At 44.4% G+C, this 17,471-nt stretch overlaps 1 protein-coding gene across 4 annotated transcripts in view; it reads left to right on the top strand.

The window, feature by feature from the left end:
- dcxr (dicarbonyl/L-xylulose reductase) overlaps window positions 1-17,471 on the top strand; it is a 45,445-nt gene that overhangs the window by 2,720 nt on the left and 25,254 nt on the right. For 2 of the 4 annotated variants that reach the window (XR_010966973.1, XM_068004151.1), the window contains exons 4-8: window positions 595-637; window positions 8,886-8,985; window positions 11,503-11,567; window positions 15,319-15,436; window positions 16,406-16,521. Coding sequence is in view for 2 of the 4 variants with exons in the window: in XM_068004151.1 (XP_067860252.1) it covers window positions 595-637; window positions 8,886-8,985; window positions 11,503-11,567; window positions 15,319-15,436; window positions 16,406-16,509 (430 nt within the window). In the remaining 2 variants the exon portion in view is untranslated. Of the gene's footprint in view, window positions 1-594; window positions 638-8,885; window positions 8,986-11,502; window positions 11,568-15,318; window positions 15,437-16,405; window positions 16,861-17,471 lie in introns of those variants that run through there. The other 2 variants (XM_068004150.1, XR_010966974.1) reach the window with 2 other exon arrangements.

Here is a 17,471-nt window from a genome sequence, read left to right as displayed (position 1 = left end):
TTTGAGCATTGTGTTTTAATTTCTGTTTTGGAGTGGGAAGGCAGGGGAACTAGTAAGGGCAGAAGTTGGGTGGGGGAGGGGGGCGGTGGCAGTGGGTGGAGCATATGGCGCATTCAACAAGTGGCAAGAAATAGGAGTGATAGCACAGCTTGGGGGTGGGGGGTGTCTTTACATTACCAGCCCATTCTGCAGATCGGGGAGGGAGTGCAGTAGTGGATCAGCTGGAGGGTACCAACTCTGGGCAGGCCTTAAATAAAAGGGGCAGTAAGGCATCGAGATTCTTCTAGAGGTGAAGGGAGTGTGTGGGCAGAGATGGGTCCAGAGGTTGCAATGGAGGCCTGCATCCTGGAAAGGTTATTGGTTTGTTTGAGTGCCCATGCTGCCTTCCTGTTACTGGCTGGATGCCCAGTTTGACTTATGCTTCCTGTTATCTGAATGCAGAGAATACTAATCTAGCCTTGAAGATAGCTGAACTTTGGAATCTGCAGTGCTGAGTAGCCTGTAGGAAGGAGGCAAATAAAATGATTAGTCAACACACTTTAGAATTTTGAGTGAAACATTCTATTACCTTTGTCCTTTTTGTATCTTTTTCAGACTGTTTGACACCAATGTGAAAGCTCTGTTGCATGTTTCACAAGTAAGAACACTGCTGTATCCTGATGGATTGATATATTTACTTGAATTTTATAATTTTCGTAAAGTTCATCTAAAGATAATTAGCTTGGTTAGGGCTGGAGGGGGGGCAAAGAGGGAGGGGCACTGGTTTGTGGTAGTTTGGGGATGATGCAAGAGATTGAGGGACTATGACATAATGTTGCAGAAGATGTCTGAGTTTGAATAGGGTCTGCATATAACAGTCCCATTGACATTTCCAACCAGCTGAATAGCTGCATCTGGTATGGTGGCTGAGAACCAGCAAAACTTGCACATTGGATAAGCAGCATTTTGAATGATGGTTGAGCCCAAATTACTAGTGAAACTGTCTACTAATGCTTTACCCCTATAGCTAATAGGTAACCTGCACTGTTGCCATCGTGTGACAGTTTTGCCCATGGAAAGTCAGGGCAAAGCAAAATTTCCCATGCGCATTGGTGATAAATTGCAAATCCCCATATCTATTCTATGAAGCTGAATGTGATGGTAGTGTACAGCTGCAGAGTGACTTACCCAGAATGGTAATCATTGAAATTTACACCACAGAAAGAGGCCTATTGTGTCTGCCGGCCGAAAGAGCTATCATGCCTAATCCCACTTTCCAGCACTTGATTCGTAGCCTTATGGGTTATGGCATTTCGAGTGCACATCAAAGTACTTTTTTTAAATGAGGGTTTCTGCCTCTACCACCCTTTCAGGCAGTGAGTTCCAGACTCTCACCACCCTCTAGGTGAAAAAATTTCTCCTCCGCTCCCCTCTAATCCTTCTACCAATTACTTTAAATCTATGCCCCCAGGTTATTAATCCCTACTAATGGAAATAGGTGCTTCCTATCCACTCTATCTAGGTCCCTCAATTTTATGCATCTCAATTAAATCTCACCACAACCTCATGTTTTCCAACCTCAGCCTATTCAATCTTTCCTCATAGCTAAAATTCTCCAGTCCTGGCAACATTCTCGTAAATCTCCTCTGCACACACTCTCGTGCAATCGCATCTTGTAATGTGGTGACCAGAACTCTGTGCAGTACTCGAGCTTTGGCCTAACTAGTGTTTTATACATTTCTAGCATGACCTCCCTGCTCTTGTATTCTATGCCTCGGCTAATAAAGGAAAGTATCCTGTATGCTTTCTTAACCACCTTTTCTACCTGTCCTGCTACCTTCAGGGATCTGTGGACGTGTACTCCATGGTTCCTCTGTTCCTCTACCCCCTCTCAGTATCCTCCCATTTATTGTGTAGTTCCTTGCCTTGTTTGCTCTCCCCAAATGCATTACCTCACACTTCTCTGGATTGAATTCCATTTGCCACTTCTGCCCACCTGACCAGTCCATTGATATCTTCCTGCAGTCTACAGCTTTCCTCCTCACTATCAACTACATGGCCAACTTTTGTATCATCTGCAAACTTCTTAATCGTGCCCCCTACATTTAAATGTGCGTGTGTCCCCTGCAGGACGCCACTGGAAATGGCCTTCCAATCACATTACCCGTTGCTTCCTGCCACTGAGCCAATTTTGGATCCAACTTGCCACTTTCCCTTGGACCCCATGGGCTTTTACTTTTCTGACCAGTCTGCCATGTGGGACCTTGTCAAAAGCCTTGCATCCATGTAGACTACACCAAATGCACCACCCTCATCGACCCTCCTTATTACCACCTCAAAATTCAACCAAGTTAGTGAGGCACGACTTTCCCTTAATATATCTGACTGTACTTGATTAACCCATACCTTTCTAAATGACAATTAATACACTGTCCCTTGGAATTGTTTCCAATAATTTGCCCACCACTGAGATTAGGCTGACTGACCTGTAATTACTCACTCTATCCCTTTTGTACAATGTTAGCAGTTCGTCAATCCTCTGGTACCACGCCTGTATCCAGGGAGGATTGGAAAATGATGGTCAGAGCCTCTGCTATATCCTGAATTGCTTCTCTTAACACCCTGGGATACTTTTCATTTAGGCCTAGTGATTTATCTACTTTCAAAGATGCTAAACCTCTTAATACTTCCCTTCTCACTATGTTTAGCCCATCCAATATTTCACACTCCTCTTCCTTAACTACAATATCCATCATCCCCCTCTTTTGTGAAGACAGATGCAAAGTATTCATTAAGGACCATACCCACACCTTCCACCTGCACACAGGTTATCTTTTTGGTCTCTAATAGGCTCTACTCTTGGTTATCCTCTTGCTGTTTATGTATTTATAAAACATCTTTGGGTTTTCCTTGATTTTACTTGCTAGAATTTTTTTAATGCCCTCTTTGCTTTCCTAATTTCACCCCTGAACTTTCTGTCCTTTGCTAGGCTTTCTGGAGTAATAAGCTCTCTATCTGACATTAGCTTTTCTCTTTTGCCTTATCTTGCCCTGTATGCTCCTTGACATCCAGGGGCTCTAGATTTGGCAGTACCATCCTTTTTTCTTTATGGGAACAGATTTGCTCTGAACCCTCACTATCCTCCCCCTTGAATGCCTCCCACTGCTCTAGCACTGATTTACCTTCAAGTAGCTGTTTCCAGTCCACTTTTGCTAAATCACTTCTCACTTAGTAAAATTTGCTTTTCCCCAATTGAAAATTTTTACTCCCGTTCTATCTTTGTCCTTTTCCATAACTATGCTAAATCTAACTGAATTATTGTAAACAATTTTACAACACCAAGTTATAGTCCAGCAATTTTATTTTAAATTCACAAGCTTTCGGAGGCTTCCTCCTTCCTTAGGTGAACGAAATGAAATCCTCGAAATGAAATCGCATTTATAATTCACAGAACAATGCTTGGTGATTACAGACAGTTTTTTCAACTGCCCGTTGCCAAGGCAATCAGTGTGCAGACAGACAGGTGTTACATGCAAGGTCTCAGAATATACAATGTAATCACCAAGCATTGTTCTGTGAATTATAAATGCGATTTCATTTCGAGGATTTCACTTCGTTCACCTGAGGAAGGAGGAAGCCTCCAAAAGCTTGTGAATTTAAAATAAAATTGCTGGACTATAACTTGGTGTTGTAAAATTGTTTACAATTGTCAACCCCAGTCCATCACCGGCATCTCCACATCATAACTGAATTATGATCACTACCACCAAAATGGTCTCCCACTGATACTCCTTCCACCTATCCAGCTTCATTCCCTAAAACTAAGTCCAGAACTGCCCCCACTATCATCGGGCTTGCTTTTTAAAAAAAAAAAATTTCTCCTGAATGCATTTTAAGAATTCTGCACCCTCTATATACCTTTTACACTGATTCTATCCCAATTAATATTAGGGTAGTTGAATTCCCCTTACTAATTCTGCCCTATTTTTGCACTTCTCAGAAATTTGCCTACATATTTGCACTCTCCCTCTGACTGAGGGTCTATAGTACATTCCCAGAAGTGTGACTGCCCCTTTTTTTGTTCTTCAGCTCGACCCATCCCTCATCACAGCTGTAATTGTTTCTTTAACCAATATTGCTACCCCCACTCTCTATCTTGTCTGAAAACCCTGTAACCAGGAACGTTGAGCTGCCATTCCTGCCCCTCTTTAAGCCATGTTTCAGTAATAGCTATGATATCATACTTATGTCTTTCTGTGCCCTCAGCTCATCTGCCTTATACCCTAAACTCCTTGCATTGAAGTATATACCATTAAGCACTGCCAAACTCCTTTTGTTGTCTATTTTGTAACCTTTGTTCCTTTGCCTTCCAAACTCGCTTACTAATTTTCTGCCTTCTATTCCCAGCTTTGCTTCTCTCCCTTCTGAATCTGTGCTCAGGTTCCCATTCGCCCCCTCCCCCGCCCCGCCCAAGCTAGTTTTAAACTCTCCACAGCAGCACTAGCTAGCCTCCCTGCGAGGATATTGGTCCCAGTCCTTTTGAGGTGCAACCCATCCGACTTGTACAGGTCTCAATGCCCCAGGAATCTAAAGCGCTCCCTCCTGCACCATCTCTCCAGCCATTTATTCATCTGCAGTAGCCTCCTGTTTCTATACTTATATTTCTATACTATAGCGTGTGGCACTGGGAGTAATCTGGAGATTACTACCTTTTTTGAGATCCTGCTTATTAATCTTTCCCAGCTCCTTTAAAATCTGCCTGCAGGATCTCATCCCTCTTTCTCCGTATGGCCCATGACCCCTAGCTGTTCACACTCCTCTCTCCTTCTCCTTTTCCTTCCCCCCCCCCCCCTTCAATGTTCTGTAGCTGCTCAGTGACATCCTTGACCCTGGCGCCAGGGAGGCAACATACCATCCTGGAATCACATCTGCAGCCGCAGAAGTGCCTGTCGGTTCCCCTAACTATTGAATCCCCTATCACTATTGCTTCCATGACCTCCCTCCTCCTTGTTCCACTTCCCCTCCACTGTACAGCTGAACCACCCATGGTGCTGTGGACTTGACTCTGGCTGTACTCTCTTCTTCCTTTCCCCCCCCCCCCCCCCCCCCGGAACTATTGCCCTCAGAATACCAGCTGGAGAGCAAGATGCACTCAGGGAACTCCTGAACTACCTGCCTGGTTCTCCTTGTCTGTCTGGAGGTTGCCCATTCCCTCTGCCTGCACACTCTTAAGCTGCAGGTGACCACCTCCTGAAACATGCTATCCAAGTAGCTCTGCTTCACAGATGCACTGCAGTGACTCCAGCTGCTGCTCAAGCTCAACCTGGAGCTCGAGCTCCTAGCTGATGATGCTTCCTGCACATATGTGGCTGTCCTGGACTTTCCACATGGCACAGGAGATGCTTTTGATGGGACTGAGGTGCCATGCCTTTTTTATATATTAGCTACTAACTAAACTTACCAGAAATAAACTTTAGACTTGTCCCTGATCTGGACATAAAAAAAACTCACCAATCAGCTCTTTCCCTTGATGTCCAAATAAGGAATGTATGACATACATAGAAAATTTAATAGATTACAAAAGAAAACTTCCTGGAAATTACAACAAATTGGGCCTGATTTTTTAAAGAGGTTCATTGCTGGTGGAGAGCCTCAGCTGCCAGCAGTGCACATTGGGAAATTGCAGTTATGCTAGTCCATGATTTTTTTTTGTCTTTTTTTAATGGATGAAAAACTGTAGGCAGTGCACCTGCAATTTCCTGATCTGCACAACTGTCTGGTAGGGTTTCCCCCACCCCTGGGTCGTAACAGGACCTCAATCACCCCTTTTTAAGTAGTGAATGCTGCGTTATGATGTTTAAACAACACTTCCTTTCATGTGCTTACAAGATGCTAAGAACTTGAGATTGGTTTCTAATCACCGTTTGTTCCACTTTTCTCCCCTCTGCAATGCCACAGGTATCTGGTTAAGTGGCCATTTCTCATGTGTGAACCTGAGTGTCAGGAGAACATTTCTCTACAGAGCTTCAGTCAAGCCTGATCCTGTTCTTGTCTCATGCACTTTCCATCAGGAGTTACTAGACCCCAGCCAGGAGTGAGAGGCCTAACTGATTTCTTGTTCCTTCACTGAGGCCACTTGTTACTCCAGCTAAGATCAACTACCTTGGCACAGACTAAGACCTTGTCTGTTACACCAGATGCTGCATTTTCCAGTAAGGTATTGGGGACCTTTTCCACCAGTAACCTAATGACAAGCTGAATTCATGGGCGTCGTTTTAGCACCTGCTATTGGGTGCGTTCCTGGCGGGGGGGCTCCGAAAATCAGAGAATTCCGGAGTGGGTCGGGAGCCCGACTCCAGCCCGCCCACTTCCGGGTTCCCCACTGACGCACCGGCGTGCGCGCGCAGCCCCCGCTGGTGGGAATCCCGCAGGCAATTAAAGCCAGCGGGATGCCACTTGAAGCTATTTATTTTGCTTGTTCAGGTCATTAACTGACCTGATTAAGGGATTATGTGAGGAGGGGTGGGATTTTAGAGCAAACTGGGACTGTTTCCCACACTGAGGGAAACACTCCCAGTTCAAATGGACCTGTTGCAGCCATCAGCCTGTGGCTGCTGCAAAGGTCCATTTGACAGGTGGGGTGGTGGGGGGGGGGGGGGGAGAGACCCTCACTCATTGCAGGAGGCCACTCTGTCACTTGGGACAAAGTTTGGCCTCCACCACCCTCCTCCTGACAATCAAAGTCACCGAATTGCACACTTACCCCGGGGTCCAGACACATGTACCTACCTTGCGGACCCCCTCAGATGTACATCTTCTGGATGGGGGCCGCCGTAGCTGCAGTCATGACCTCCTCGGAGGGCGAACAGCATCACCAGCCTCGCCGTCCACCTCTGACACGTGGAGCTCCACAACAGAGTGCTGTGACACATCCACCTGTACAGCAGGAGGGAGGGCTGTCGCAGAGGGCACTACCGTCGCCACAGGTTCCACAGACCGAGACTCAGCCTCCTGGACCTCTCTGAGCAGCAGTGCACACGGAGGCTCAGACTCACTCGACATGTAGTCGTGGACATCTGCAGCCTCCTTCATGCCAAGCTGCTGGCTGGCCCGAGCACCATCTTCTTACCTGTCGCTGTCAAAGTCACCACTGCCCTCAACAACGTCTCCTCCGTATCCTTCCAGGTTGCAACCGGGGATATCGCTGACGTCTCTCGGCCATCTGCACAAAAGAGCCCTGCAAATACACCTACACCCACTCTGCAGTGACCCAATGGGTGGCATCAGTTGTGGGTCTTCATAGTGATCCTCAGGAAAGGGCATTATTGCACAAACCAGACAAGATTTGCAAAGACATGGCAGTAGTGGTGCCAATATAATATGTAATGTGAGTTGGTCAGAAATTCAATATAAGTAACAACCATGACAAACCCTCAAACACCCTTGTGCATCCTCTTCATGCTCCAGACACGTTTGCCTTGTGCTGCCTACTGCACATATGTGATGCATGCTCTGTGGCTGCAGCACAGGTAGTGGCAGGTTGAGTGAGGCTGGCCGTGAAAGAGATGCACGAGAGGGTGAGTACGAGATAGAGCCATGAGATTGTATGAGGATTGGGTTGAGTGGTAGTGGTGGGATGAGTACTGGCGAGGTGAGTAGGTGCAGGTAAGATGAGGATGAGGTTTGAGTGGGTATGAGGGGTGATGTGACAGAGTAGTGTTGGCAGTGCAGAAGGAGATGTGGGGTGGGGGCGGTGATGCGGCAGACGGAGTGTAGGGGAAAGAGTAAGTGTACTCACTTCGGCTGACCTACTGAGGTCATTGGAGTGCCTCCTGCACTGTATGCAGGTGGGCGATATGTTGGTGGTGCTGGTGACCTCCTCTGCCACCTCGAGCCAGGCCTTCCTGGTAGCAGAGGCAGGCTGCTTCCTCCCGCCCGCCGGGGGGGGGGGGGGGGGGGGGAAATCTCTGTCCTCCCCCCTCCTCCTCACCCCATGTATTGATACCTGGAGTGAGGCACCATTAAACTGGGAGCAGCCTTCCCCCTGGGCTGCTCCATGCTGTAATCTTTTCTGTTTGTTGCAGCATCTGACAGTGGAGGACTGCCCCTTTAAATAAAGCTCCTCCAGCTGACAGATCTTACTGCGCATGCGCAGCCTGCCCGACGTGCAGATCAGCAGTGGGGAACCCGGAGGAGAAGGTAAGTGGATCCAATTGGGCTACGATCGAGCGGGTGGCTGACTGATTTCGCCGGGCGTGTTACCCACGCGCCCGATAGCCCCCCCGCCGAGAACCCGCAGCCCTGGTAACATCGGGCCCCATCAGTCTGAACTGGACCTCAATTCAGATATGAAAAGTGAATCTGCTGTGGGACCCCTCAGTGCTGCTTGAGAACCAGTGTCTTGAGGTCTGCATGTGCTGGGTGGGTGGGAAGAGGTAAGAACCTATTTTGCCTGGTTCACCTCCTCATTATAACCCACAGCTGATATCAGGAGACTTGCCATGTACAAAGCTGTACCCTACAATGCCACAGCTCTGTCTGTCTGTGCAGTGCTACCACACCATCTAAGCTCCACAACTCTTAATACTGCTGTTGGTATTTTGCATGATGTGGAGATGCCGGTGATGGACTGGGGTTGACAATTGTAAACAATTTCACAACACCAAGTTATAGTCCAACAAATTTATTTTAAATTCCACCAGCTTTCGAAGGCTTCCTCCTTCCTCAGGTGAATGTGGTATTTTGCAGGTCACTACTTGCAATGGTCAACAGCTATTTCAAAGAAGCAACTGGGATAATCCCTAAATAGGTAGATTTATTGAAAATGAATCGGCCTGTGCATTGTATGAGACTGCATTTTGATACTGGCTTGTCAGTAAGTTTTTTTTTTCCTACATGTTTTTTAGATAATTGCAAAGGGGATGAAATGCCGAGGAGAAGGTGGTGCTATCGTGAACATCTCCAGCCAGGCATCCCAATGTGCTCTACAAGACCATGCTGTATACTGTAAGTTCCATAGCTCAGCCTATGGAAAACTGAGTCTTTTTTGCTATTTTTGTTTGGAATTAGTAGCATGATGAGTGAGGTACTTTCGAATTGGTCTTAATCTGTTCTTACCTAATGTGCAAATCACATTTGCGAGGACTTTAATTATTTTTAAAAGTGGGAATGCCTCATGGTAGCTACAGATGATGCCAATATCAGTACAGAAACCTCTGGAGGAGGGAGGGCATTCCAAAAAACATTTTATACTATAGTGAATAAAAAAAATTTTTTAAAATACAATCAACGTTGTGGTGCTGTGCTGCCTTGAGTTAGCCTGTAGGTGTAGTATGGTCTGCAACAGATTAAACTCAACAAAGAAAGGGAGGACAGAAGGGAAGAAAAACATTGGCAGTGAGGTCCAAAGCCTGGTTCAGCAATGATCTTGATAAACTTGCATTGATTAGGCAAACCTGGGATGGAAATAGTACTGCAAATTTAGTTGGTTTTAAAATTAACTCTAAAATTAATTGGGCTTTTTTATTTAAAAAAATGGTGAGTCCTGTGCTCTGCTCCAATAATGTTTAACCCCAGGAATTCATTATTTTACCAGAATGGCATCTACATTATATAAAAACAATCCTTGTAGCATCTGGGAAGTTTTATGCTATGGGCTTGCCCCACTGGGAGCTGAATTGACTCTCCAAACTCTACATAGTGTTGATACTTAATGTCAGACTTTCATCCCATTGGTGAATACTGGATTCAGTATCCTGTCATAAGATGTGAAAATTCACTAATACCTAGTCCTGGTTTTATCTATCTTGTAGTCCGGACCATGAAGTGTCAGTTTGTCGTTTAGAGAACCCGTTGGCTTTTTTTTAAAAAATGTCCCTTTTAGGGAAGGAACCTGTCGTCCTTATCCAGTGGCTTGTGTGACTCAGGCCCTACCAATGTGATTTACTCTTAACTGCCCTCTGAAGGCCCACCACTATCGTCTTGGGGCAACTAAGGATGGGCAATAAATGCTGCCCTTGCCAGCAACAGCCATACCCTGAGAATGAATTTTTTTTAAATGATATGCCATGTTTAGTAGTTTTGTTAACAAAACTTTTCAAGTTTTTCTTTCCATGTAGTGCTGCTGTCATTCACAAGTATATTGAACTGAAAATATGATTGTAGTGTTGGCTAAATCTGATCTTAATTTTTTTAATAGCTTATTCAGCATTAGCACATAATCTTCAACATCCACTAGACACAAAATGATTTAAGACTAGAATTCTCCTAGTGTCTTGGCAAATAGTCTTCCCTCAACCACCACTACCAATGAACTAACTGGACCTTCATCCCAGTTGTGGGATGCTACTGTTTTCCTGTGTAGTTAATGACTGCATTATAAAATAATGAACTGTTTGCAAAGAGCTTTGGAAAATCCTGAGATGTGGTGAGGTGCTACATAAAGGCAAGTAATTGCCATCAATTGTGAGTGAACATTTTTTTTGGGGGGAGGAGAAGAGAAAGAAATTTCATTTATATAATGCCTTCTGTCTCCTGGAAATATTACATGTGAAGTACTTGGGACCTTGTCTATTGGAATGAGCAGATAGAGTCCAAATTTATTCTCATCTGAAGGGTAGCAGCACTTTCCTTCATGTTGCACTGTCAGCCTCAATATTGTGCTTAAGTCTTGGAATGGGACTTGATTGCAGAACATCCTTACTGAGGTGAGGATGCTAGCAACTGAGGCAAACTGATACTTGAAATGGTAGATCATTTAATCATGGTGTATGTGACTAAGTTTAACGAACTGGCAGCTGCTGTCCCAATAACTACCTAATTGAAAACATCTCAAACAATCAAGCCAAATTTAGTGATTTTTAATTAAACTTGTGTTGTGCTTGGTTAAAATTCTCTCTGCACGAATTTTAATTCATTTTCATGAGGCAGATGTGGCAATCTTGGCATCTATTCTGCCTCTTCCCTCACCTTGCCACAGCAGAAGTCAGTGCTAAAGAGAAAGTGTGATCTGTCAGATTAAACCAGTCAGACTGTGCATATTTAGCAACTTGCAGAAATCTGGTAATAAAAGTACTACATGTACTTTTGCTACCTGATCACCTAGTTCTATTTGGCAACTGTTTCTTCAGTTCTGAAGTCGAGTTTCCATATTTTAATTCCTGGCTGATTTCTTGATTGCTGAAGTGCAGTTCAACAGGTAATGGCAGCTTTCAGGCATCTCACCCAAGTGGCCATTCCTTGTGTGAACTGGATGGGGATTTTGGTAGAACCTTGTCCTTCATGGTCAAATGGCATCTTGGCATCTCTGAGCCTGACCTTGTTCACACAGCCCACTAGATAGCAATTGGGCATCAGAACCTTGCCTGAAGTTTCTTCAGTTAATTGTGGTACCCCTATTGCTGTCCCAATCATCTAACTTGCAGAATCGAATGTTGGTCCTTCTGGGTGGTGCCTTTATCCATTAGACCCAGCAGGAGAATAAATTGCCTCCTTTAAGTGCACCTTGTCTCTGCTGTTTTAAAGGTGCCTCAAAAGGAGCTGTGGACATGCTGACAAAAGTGATGGCACTGGAGCTGGGACCACACAAGGTAAGCACTGAAACATGCAAACAGCCTGCTGACACCATTTGATTCTATAATAGCTTATTCCTCCTAAAGGTATATTAATGTCCACCCAACTAGACTGGCTTAACAGCATCGACTTCCAGTGTGACCCTTTTATATTGGTCAGCTTGGTTTGGAGTGTATCTTGCTATAGTGGAGCATTCAGATGTTTGTTTCACATGTGACCTTGAGTATGAACTTCAGCTTTCCAATGCATTCAATAGTATTGGGGGGAAAATATGATAGAAGATGAGGGAATAAGCTATCTTTGTCAGTAAATGTGGGCAGCAGACAAGTTTGGCTCCTCTGACTTTGCTGGAATAACTTGCTTACTGCAAATCCACTTGGCCTCCTCCTGTCTCAGCTGGTATTCAAGGAGCATTTGTAGGACTTTATCGAGATATAGGAACACAAGGTATGTAAAGGCAGACTGATTTACAGCAGCTGTACATTTTTTTTCTTCCAGCTACTGTTTTTTTTCTCTCTCCACTTGTTAAACTGCCACAGAATATAATTTTTTTTTTATTCGTTCACGGGATGTGGGCGTCGCTGGCAAGGCCGGCATTTATTGCCCATCCCTAATTGCCCTCGAGAAGGTGGTGGTGAGCCGCCTTCTTGAACCGCTGCAGTCCGTGTGGTGACGGTTCTCCCACAATGCTGTTAGGAAGGGAGTTCCAGGATTTTGACCCAGCGACAATGAAGGAACGGCGATATATTTCCAAGTCGGGATGGTGTGTGACTTGGAGGGGAACGTGCAGGTGGTGTTGTTCCCATGCGCCTGCTGCCCTTGTCCTTCTAGGTGGTAGAGGTCGCGGGTTTGGGAGGTGCTGTCGAAGAAGCCTTGGCGAGTTGCTGCAGTGCATCCTGTGGATGGTGCACACTGCAGCCACAGTGCGCCGGTGGTGAAGGGAGTGAATGTTCAGGGTGGTGGATGGGGTGCCAATCAAGCGGGCTGCTTTATCTTGGATGGTGTCGAGCTTCTTGAGTGTTGTTGGAGCTGCACTCATCCAGGCAAGTGGAGAGTATTCCATCACACTCCTGACTTGTGCCTTGTAGATAGTGGAAAGGCTTTGGGGAGTCAGGAGGTGAGTCACTCGCCGCAGAATACCCAGCCTCTGACCTGCTCTCGTAGCCACAGTATTTATATGGCTGGTCCAGTTAAGTTTCTGGTCAATGGTGACCCCCAGGATGTTGATGGTGGGGGATTCGGCGATGGTAATGCCATTGAATGTCAAGGGGAGGTGGTTAGACTCTCTCTTGTTGGAGATGGTCATTGCCTGGCACTTATCTGGCGCGAATGTTACTTGCCACTTATGAGCCCAAGCCTGGATGTTGTCCAGGTCTTGCTGCATGCAGGCTCGGACTGCTTCATTATCTGAGGGGTTGCGAATGGAACTGAACACTGTGCAGTCATCAGCGAACATCCCCATTTCTGACCTTATGATGGAGGGAAGGTCATTGATGAAGCAGCTGAAGATGGTTGGGCCAAGGACACTGCCCTGAGGAACTCCTGCAGCAATGCCCTGGGGCTGAGATGACTGGCCTCCAACAACCACTACCATCTTCCTTTGTGCCAGGTATGACTCCAGCCACTGGAGAGTTTTCCCCCTGATTCCCATTGACTTCAATTTTACTAGGGCTCCTTGGTGCCACACTCGGTCAAATGCTGCCTTGATGTCAAGGGCAGTCACTCTCACCTCACCTCTGGAATTCAGCTCTTTTGTCCATGTTTGGACCAAGGCTGTAATGAGGTCTGGAGCCGAGTGGTCCTGGCGGAACCCAAACTGAGCATCGGTGAGCAGGTTATTGGTGAGCAAGTGCCGCTTGATAGCACTGTCGACGACACCTTCCATCACTTTGCTGATGATTGAGAGTAGACTGATGGGGCGGTAATTGGCCGGATTGGATTTGTCCTGCTTTTTGTGGACAGGACATACCTGGGCAATTTTCCACATTGTCGGTGGATGCCAGTGTTGTAACTGTACTGGAACAGCTTGGCTAGAGGTGCAGCTAGTTCTGGAGCACAAGTCTTCAGCACTACAGCTGGGATGTTGTCGGGGCCCATAGCCTTTGCTGTATCCAGTGCACTCAGCCGTTTCTTGATATCACGTGGAGTGAATCGAATTGGCCGAAGACTGGCTTCCGTGATGGTGGGGATATCGGGAGGAGGCTGAGATGGATTATCCACTCGGCACTTCTGGCTGAAGATGGTTGCAAACGCTTCAGCCTTGTCTTTTGCACTCACGTGCTGGACTCCGCCATCATTGAGAATGTGGATGTTTGCAGAGCCTCCTCCTCCCGTTAGTTGTTTAATGGTCAGTTTAATCAACAGGAGAGAGAAACTTTGAATACTTGGCACTGCTTTCTAATATGTATCAAACAGAATTTTCACTGTCCTGAAAATGAGTTCCAGTCCACTGCATTCTAAGACACAGGATGCCTAATAATTTGTCAATGAGTAGCATTCTATTACAGCAGGTTCACTACAATGTGGAATCAGCATGTAATACCTCTGGGTATTAAAATGTCTACAGGGGTAATGTACTGCAATGCATGGAAAGTATGAACAGGGCATTGTATGACAACAGATTTTCATATTTAACAAATTACTTAATTTAAAAAAAACTTTTCTTCCCAAAAGTGCCACTTAAGAATTCTATAAAACAGCAAAAGATGTATTTTTATTAAACACTTTAAAAATGCATCCACAACAAAAATGCTAACTACCTTCCCCAGTGGTGCTGTTCTTTGTTTTTAAGGAAGTAGAAGGCTGGATTTCCAGATTCTATCTTGAAATTGGGAGAATTGCAGGAAACTAGTGTTTGTTCTTCCTGATTGAAGGAGATGACTAGAAAACATGTGTTTGCCTGTGTGTTGATCCCTCTTTTTAAAACAAAATCTTCTGGCTTAAGATTGACTGGTATAAGGATGAATATAGGCTGATCAAATGCTTAACCAAACACAATGGTTCATGTGCCTCTGACCATGGAAATGGCAGCTACACAATTCAACTGGCCAAGGATGCATATTGTAGATTGTCAAGTTAGTCTGATATTCTAGAGTAATTATACAATTAAATGAAATCTCAATTTTTGGAGTTTTAACTTGAAACTTAATACTACTTGCTATTTAATTAGGGTAGGGCAAATTCTAAATGTCGGTCGGAGGTGGGGCTTGGTATGCTGGGCACTTCAGTGACCATAAGATTGGGAACTGAGCAATGAGTCACCTGGTATTCCACTACTTCTGTTGGTACTCCCAACACTACTTGATGCTTTAAGCTGATGCTATTCAAATATAACATCTGCTTTTGGATTTGTAATTCAGTCTTTCATTTCTCCACTAGAGGGTACTCAACAGCATTTCCTAGAATTAGGGAACGCAGTTCTTGATTTTGTTTTAGAAATGTGATTTTTTAAAATATATATTAAGGTGCAAAGCATTAATAATTGTGTAACATTATTCAGATTGTTACAATAACATTCCATTTTTTTTATACAATGGCTGAATTGATCAATGAAGAGACTGCATAGAATAATGTTACTGAATCTTGCAGATGTGGCTTTACACTTGCTTTGCTCAGTCCAGCTCCTGTAATTTCACTGACTTTCAGTGCAAATGGTTTTCTGGAATTCTAAGATTGAAGATCCAGAAGCTTTTTGTCTTTTGAAGCAGCTTATAAATTATAAGAGCAACATCAAAGTAAATTGGATTTTTTTGTTTTGCTTTGGCACAGATCAGAGTGAATTCAGTGAACCCCACAGTAGTGATGACTGCAATGGGTCGGATTGGGTGGAGTGACCCAGCAAAGTCTGAAAGAATGTTGTCACGCATCCCATTGGGCAAATTTGCAGGTGAGTAGTGATAAGTACAGATGAGTTTGTGGCTTCGCCCAATGTTGGCAAAGCCCACTTTTTTTTAATTGGCTGCATTCACTGACTTGAATCTGTCTTATCCATAATTATCTTGGAGCATAACATCGAGGTTTTTTTTAAAATGTCTTTAGGTATTTATTGGTGATTCTCATGTTGCCACCTGGCCCTCCTTAGTTCTTCATGCAATACAAAGACCAGCAGGGCAGTATTTATATATTTTTTAAAAACACAGCACTGATTTGTGTATCTAGTACAAAGGATTGAAGTTGGAATTTGTTGAAGTGCAAGCAACCTACAAATGAGCATAATGCTAATTAAACAGATTTCATTGCCAATAAACATTACAGAAAACAGGTGACATTTTAAGTTGCCCCTCCCTAAAAGCATTTGTAACAATGCCCAACCTATCTGCACCAAAATAAAAATAATGTCCTGCTGCCATTCAGTCCTTCAATTGTAAGAGGAATATTGCTTTTGTAGGGATCCCTTCACCTTACTACTAGACCTGATCCAGAGCAGTTTGAGTAGTGTGTAAAACTGAGGACTACCCAAGTACTGAATGAAGTTTGTTTTGTGTATTATGACCTATTATGGTACAATTATCCCATCCTTTTTTAATAGGTTTGAAACCTATTTTTAAAGTTTCAGCATTCCATCTAGTGCCTAAACATACTACAGCTTGTAGGCTTTGAAATGAAATGGCTTACTTTTTCTTCCTGAAGAATGGGGGTGGGTACCTTTGTGTTCAGCCACTCTAATGTACAATTGCATAGGTTACATTTTTTTTCCTTCCTGAACATGTGCCAGATCTCTGCCCAGCTCCTGCTCCTCCTGCCTGTTCAGTTTTGTATTTTTATCACTCTACACCACACTGCTGATTAGATTGATTTTTAGATACTAACTACAATTGTTCAATTAGTGGGTACATAATTATTTTTTTTTCTCCAGAGGTAGAAGATGTGGTGAATGCGATAATCTTCCTCCTCAGTGACAAAAGTGCGATGATAAATGGAGTGACACTGCCTGTGGATGGAGGTTTCCTTGCTTCATGAACTAGTTTATTGGTAAATAGGGGCTCATAATTGGGAATTCAATTCAGGCCATTAAACTGATTTTAATGTTACCCTAAATGAGTAAAATACACAGACCCGTGGATATTCTGGCGAGGATTTGCTGCTTTGTTGTTCCTGGGACATTTTATAGCAAAATGTGGCTGGGGGTTTGGAATTTCCCAGTGTTCCTAGCATGTGGCAGGAGTGCTGAAGTGGAAAAACCCAGCCTCTGACTTCTACAGCAGGACAAACTCTGGACCATAGGGCCCATTCCACGAGTCCCTATTCTACCAAGAGTATTAATGGCATGACCTGTAAAAGTTGGTTCATTAAAAATCTGAATTCAGAATAGCTCACCAATATAGTTTCACTTTATTAGCCACTGTATTACATAATCCATACATGTGTCTGAACCAAAATCAGTCTTGCTTTTGTCTTAATGCAAGATTTCTTCTGCCATCCTGGCTGAAAAGTCAGTTCTGTACAGGGAACAATTGCCACTGATTTAGGAAGGGTGGAAATTCCCTCCCTCCCCTTCCCTGGAAGTGTGCTTGCCGATCAAGTGAGAGGAGGCTGAATGGTGACACTTGAGCTAATGCTGTCACTCTAAGTACCAGAGGGTGCTCAATGCTGACAGAACCATACTGCAGCAAGTCTTCTGGGGAGAAAATGGCCAACAGGGTTTTAAGACTGCAACTTATCTGTAGCCATCTCCCTATCTTGAGTATTGGCTCTTCTATTAAACATAAATTATAACCACTCTTTTTTTGACATCTTTGATTTAAATAGGAAAAATTACATTTTCTGTAGCCCTCTGGGTTTGACTAATATTTGTCTTGGGTGGTACAGATTCCTACCATGTAAAGACAGTTGCCTCCAATGTCACCAGCCTTTGTTTAACTAAAATATTCAAACAAAAAGAAACATAGGAAATTGGAGTAGGCCATTCGGCCCTTCGAGCC

The sequence above is a fragment of the Heptranchias perlo genome, chromosome 23, assembly GCF_035084215.1.
Source record: "Heptranchias perlo isolate sHepPer1 chromosome 23, sHepPer1.hap1, whole genome shotgun sequence".
In the NCBI taxonomy this organism is placed as follows: domain Eukaryota; kingdom Metazoa; phylum Chordata; class Chondrichthyes; order Hexanchiformes; family Hexanchidae; genus Heptranchias; species Heptranchias perlo.
The sequence above is the reverse complement of the archived record's forward strand: the minus strand, read 5'-3'. Positions and strand labels throughout refer to the sequence as shown.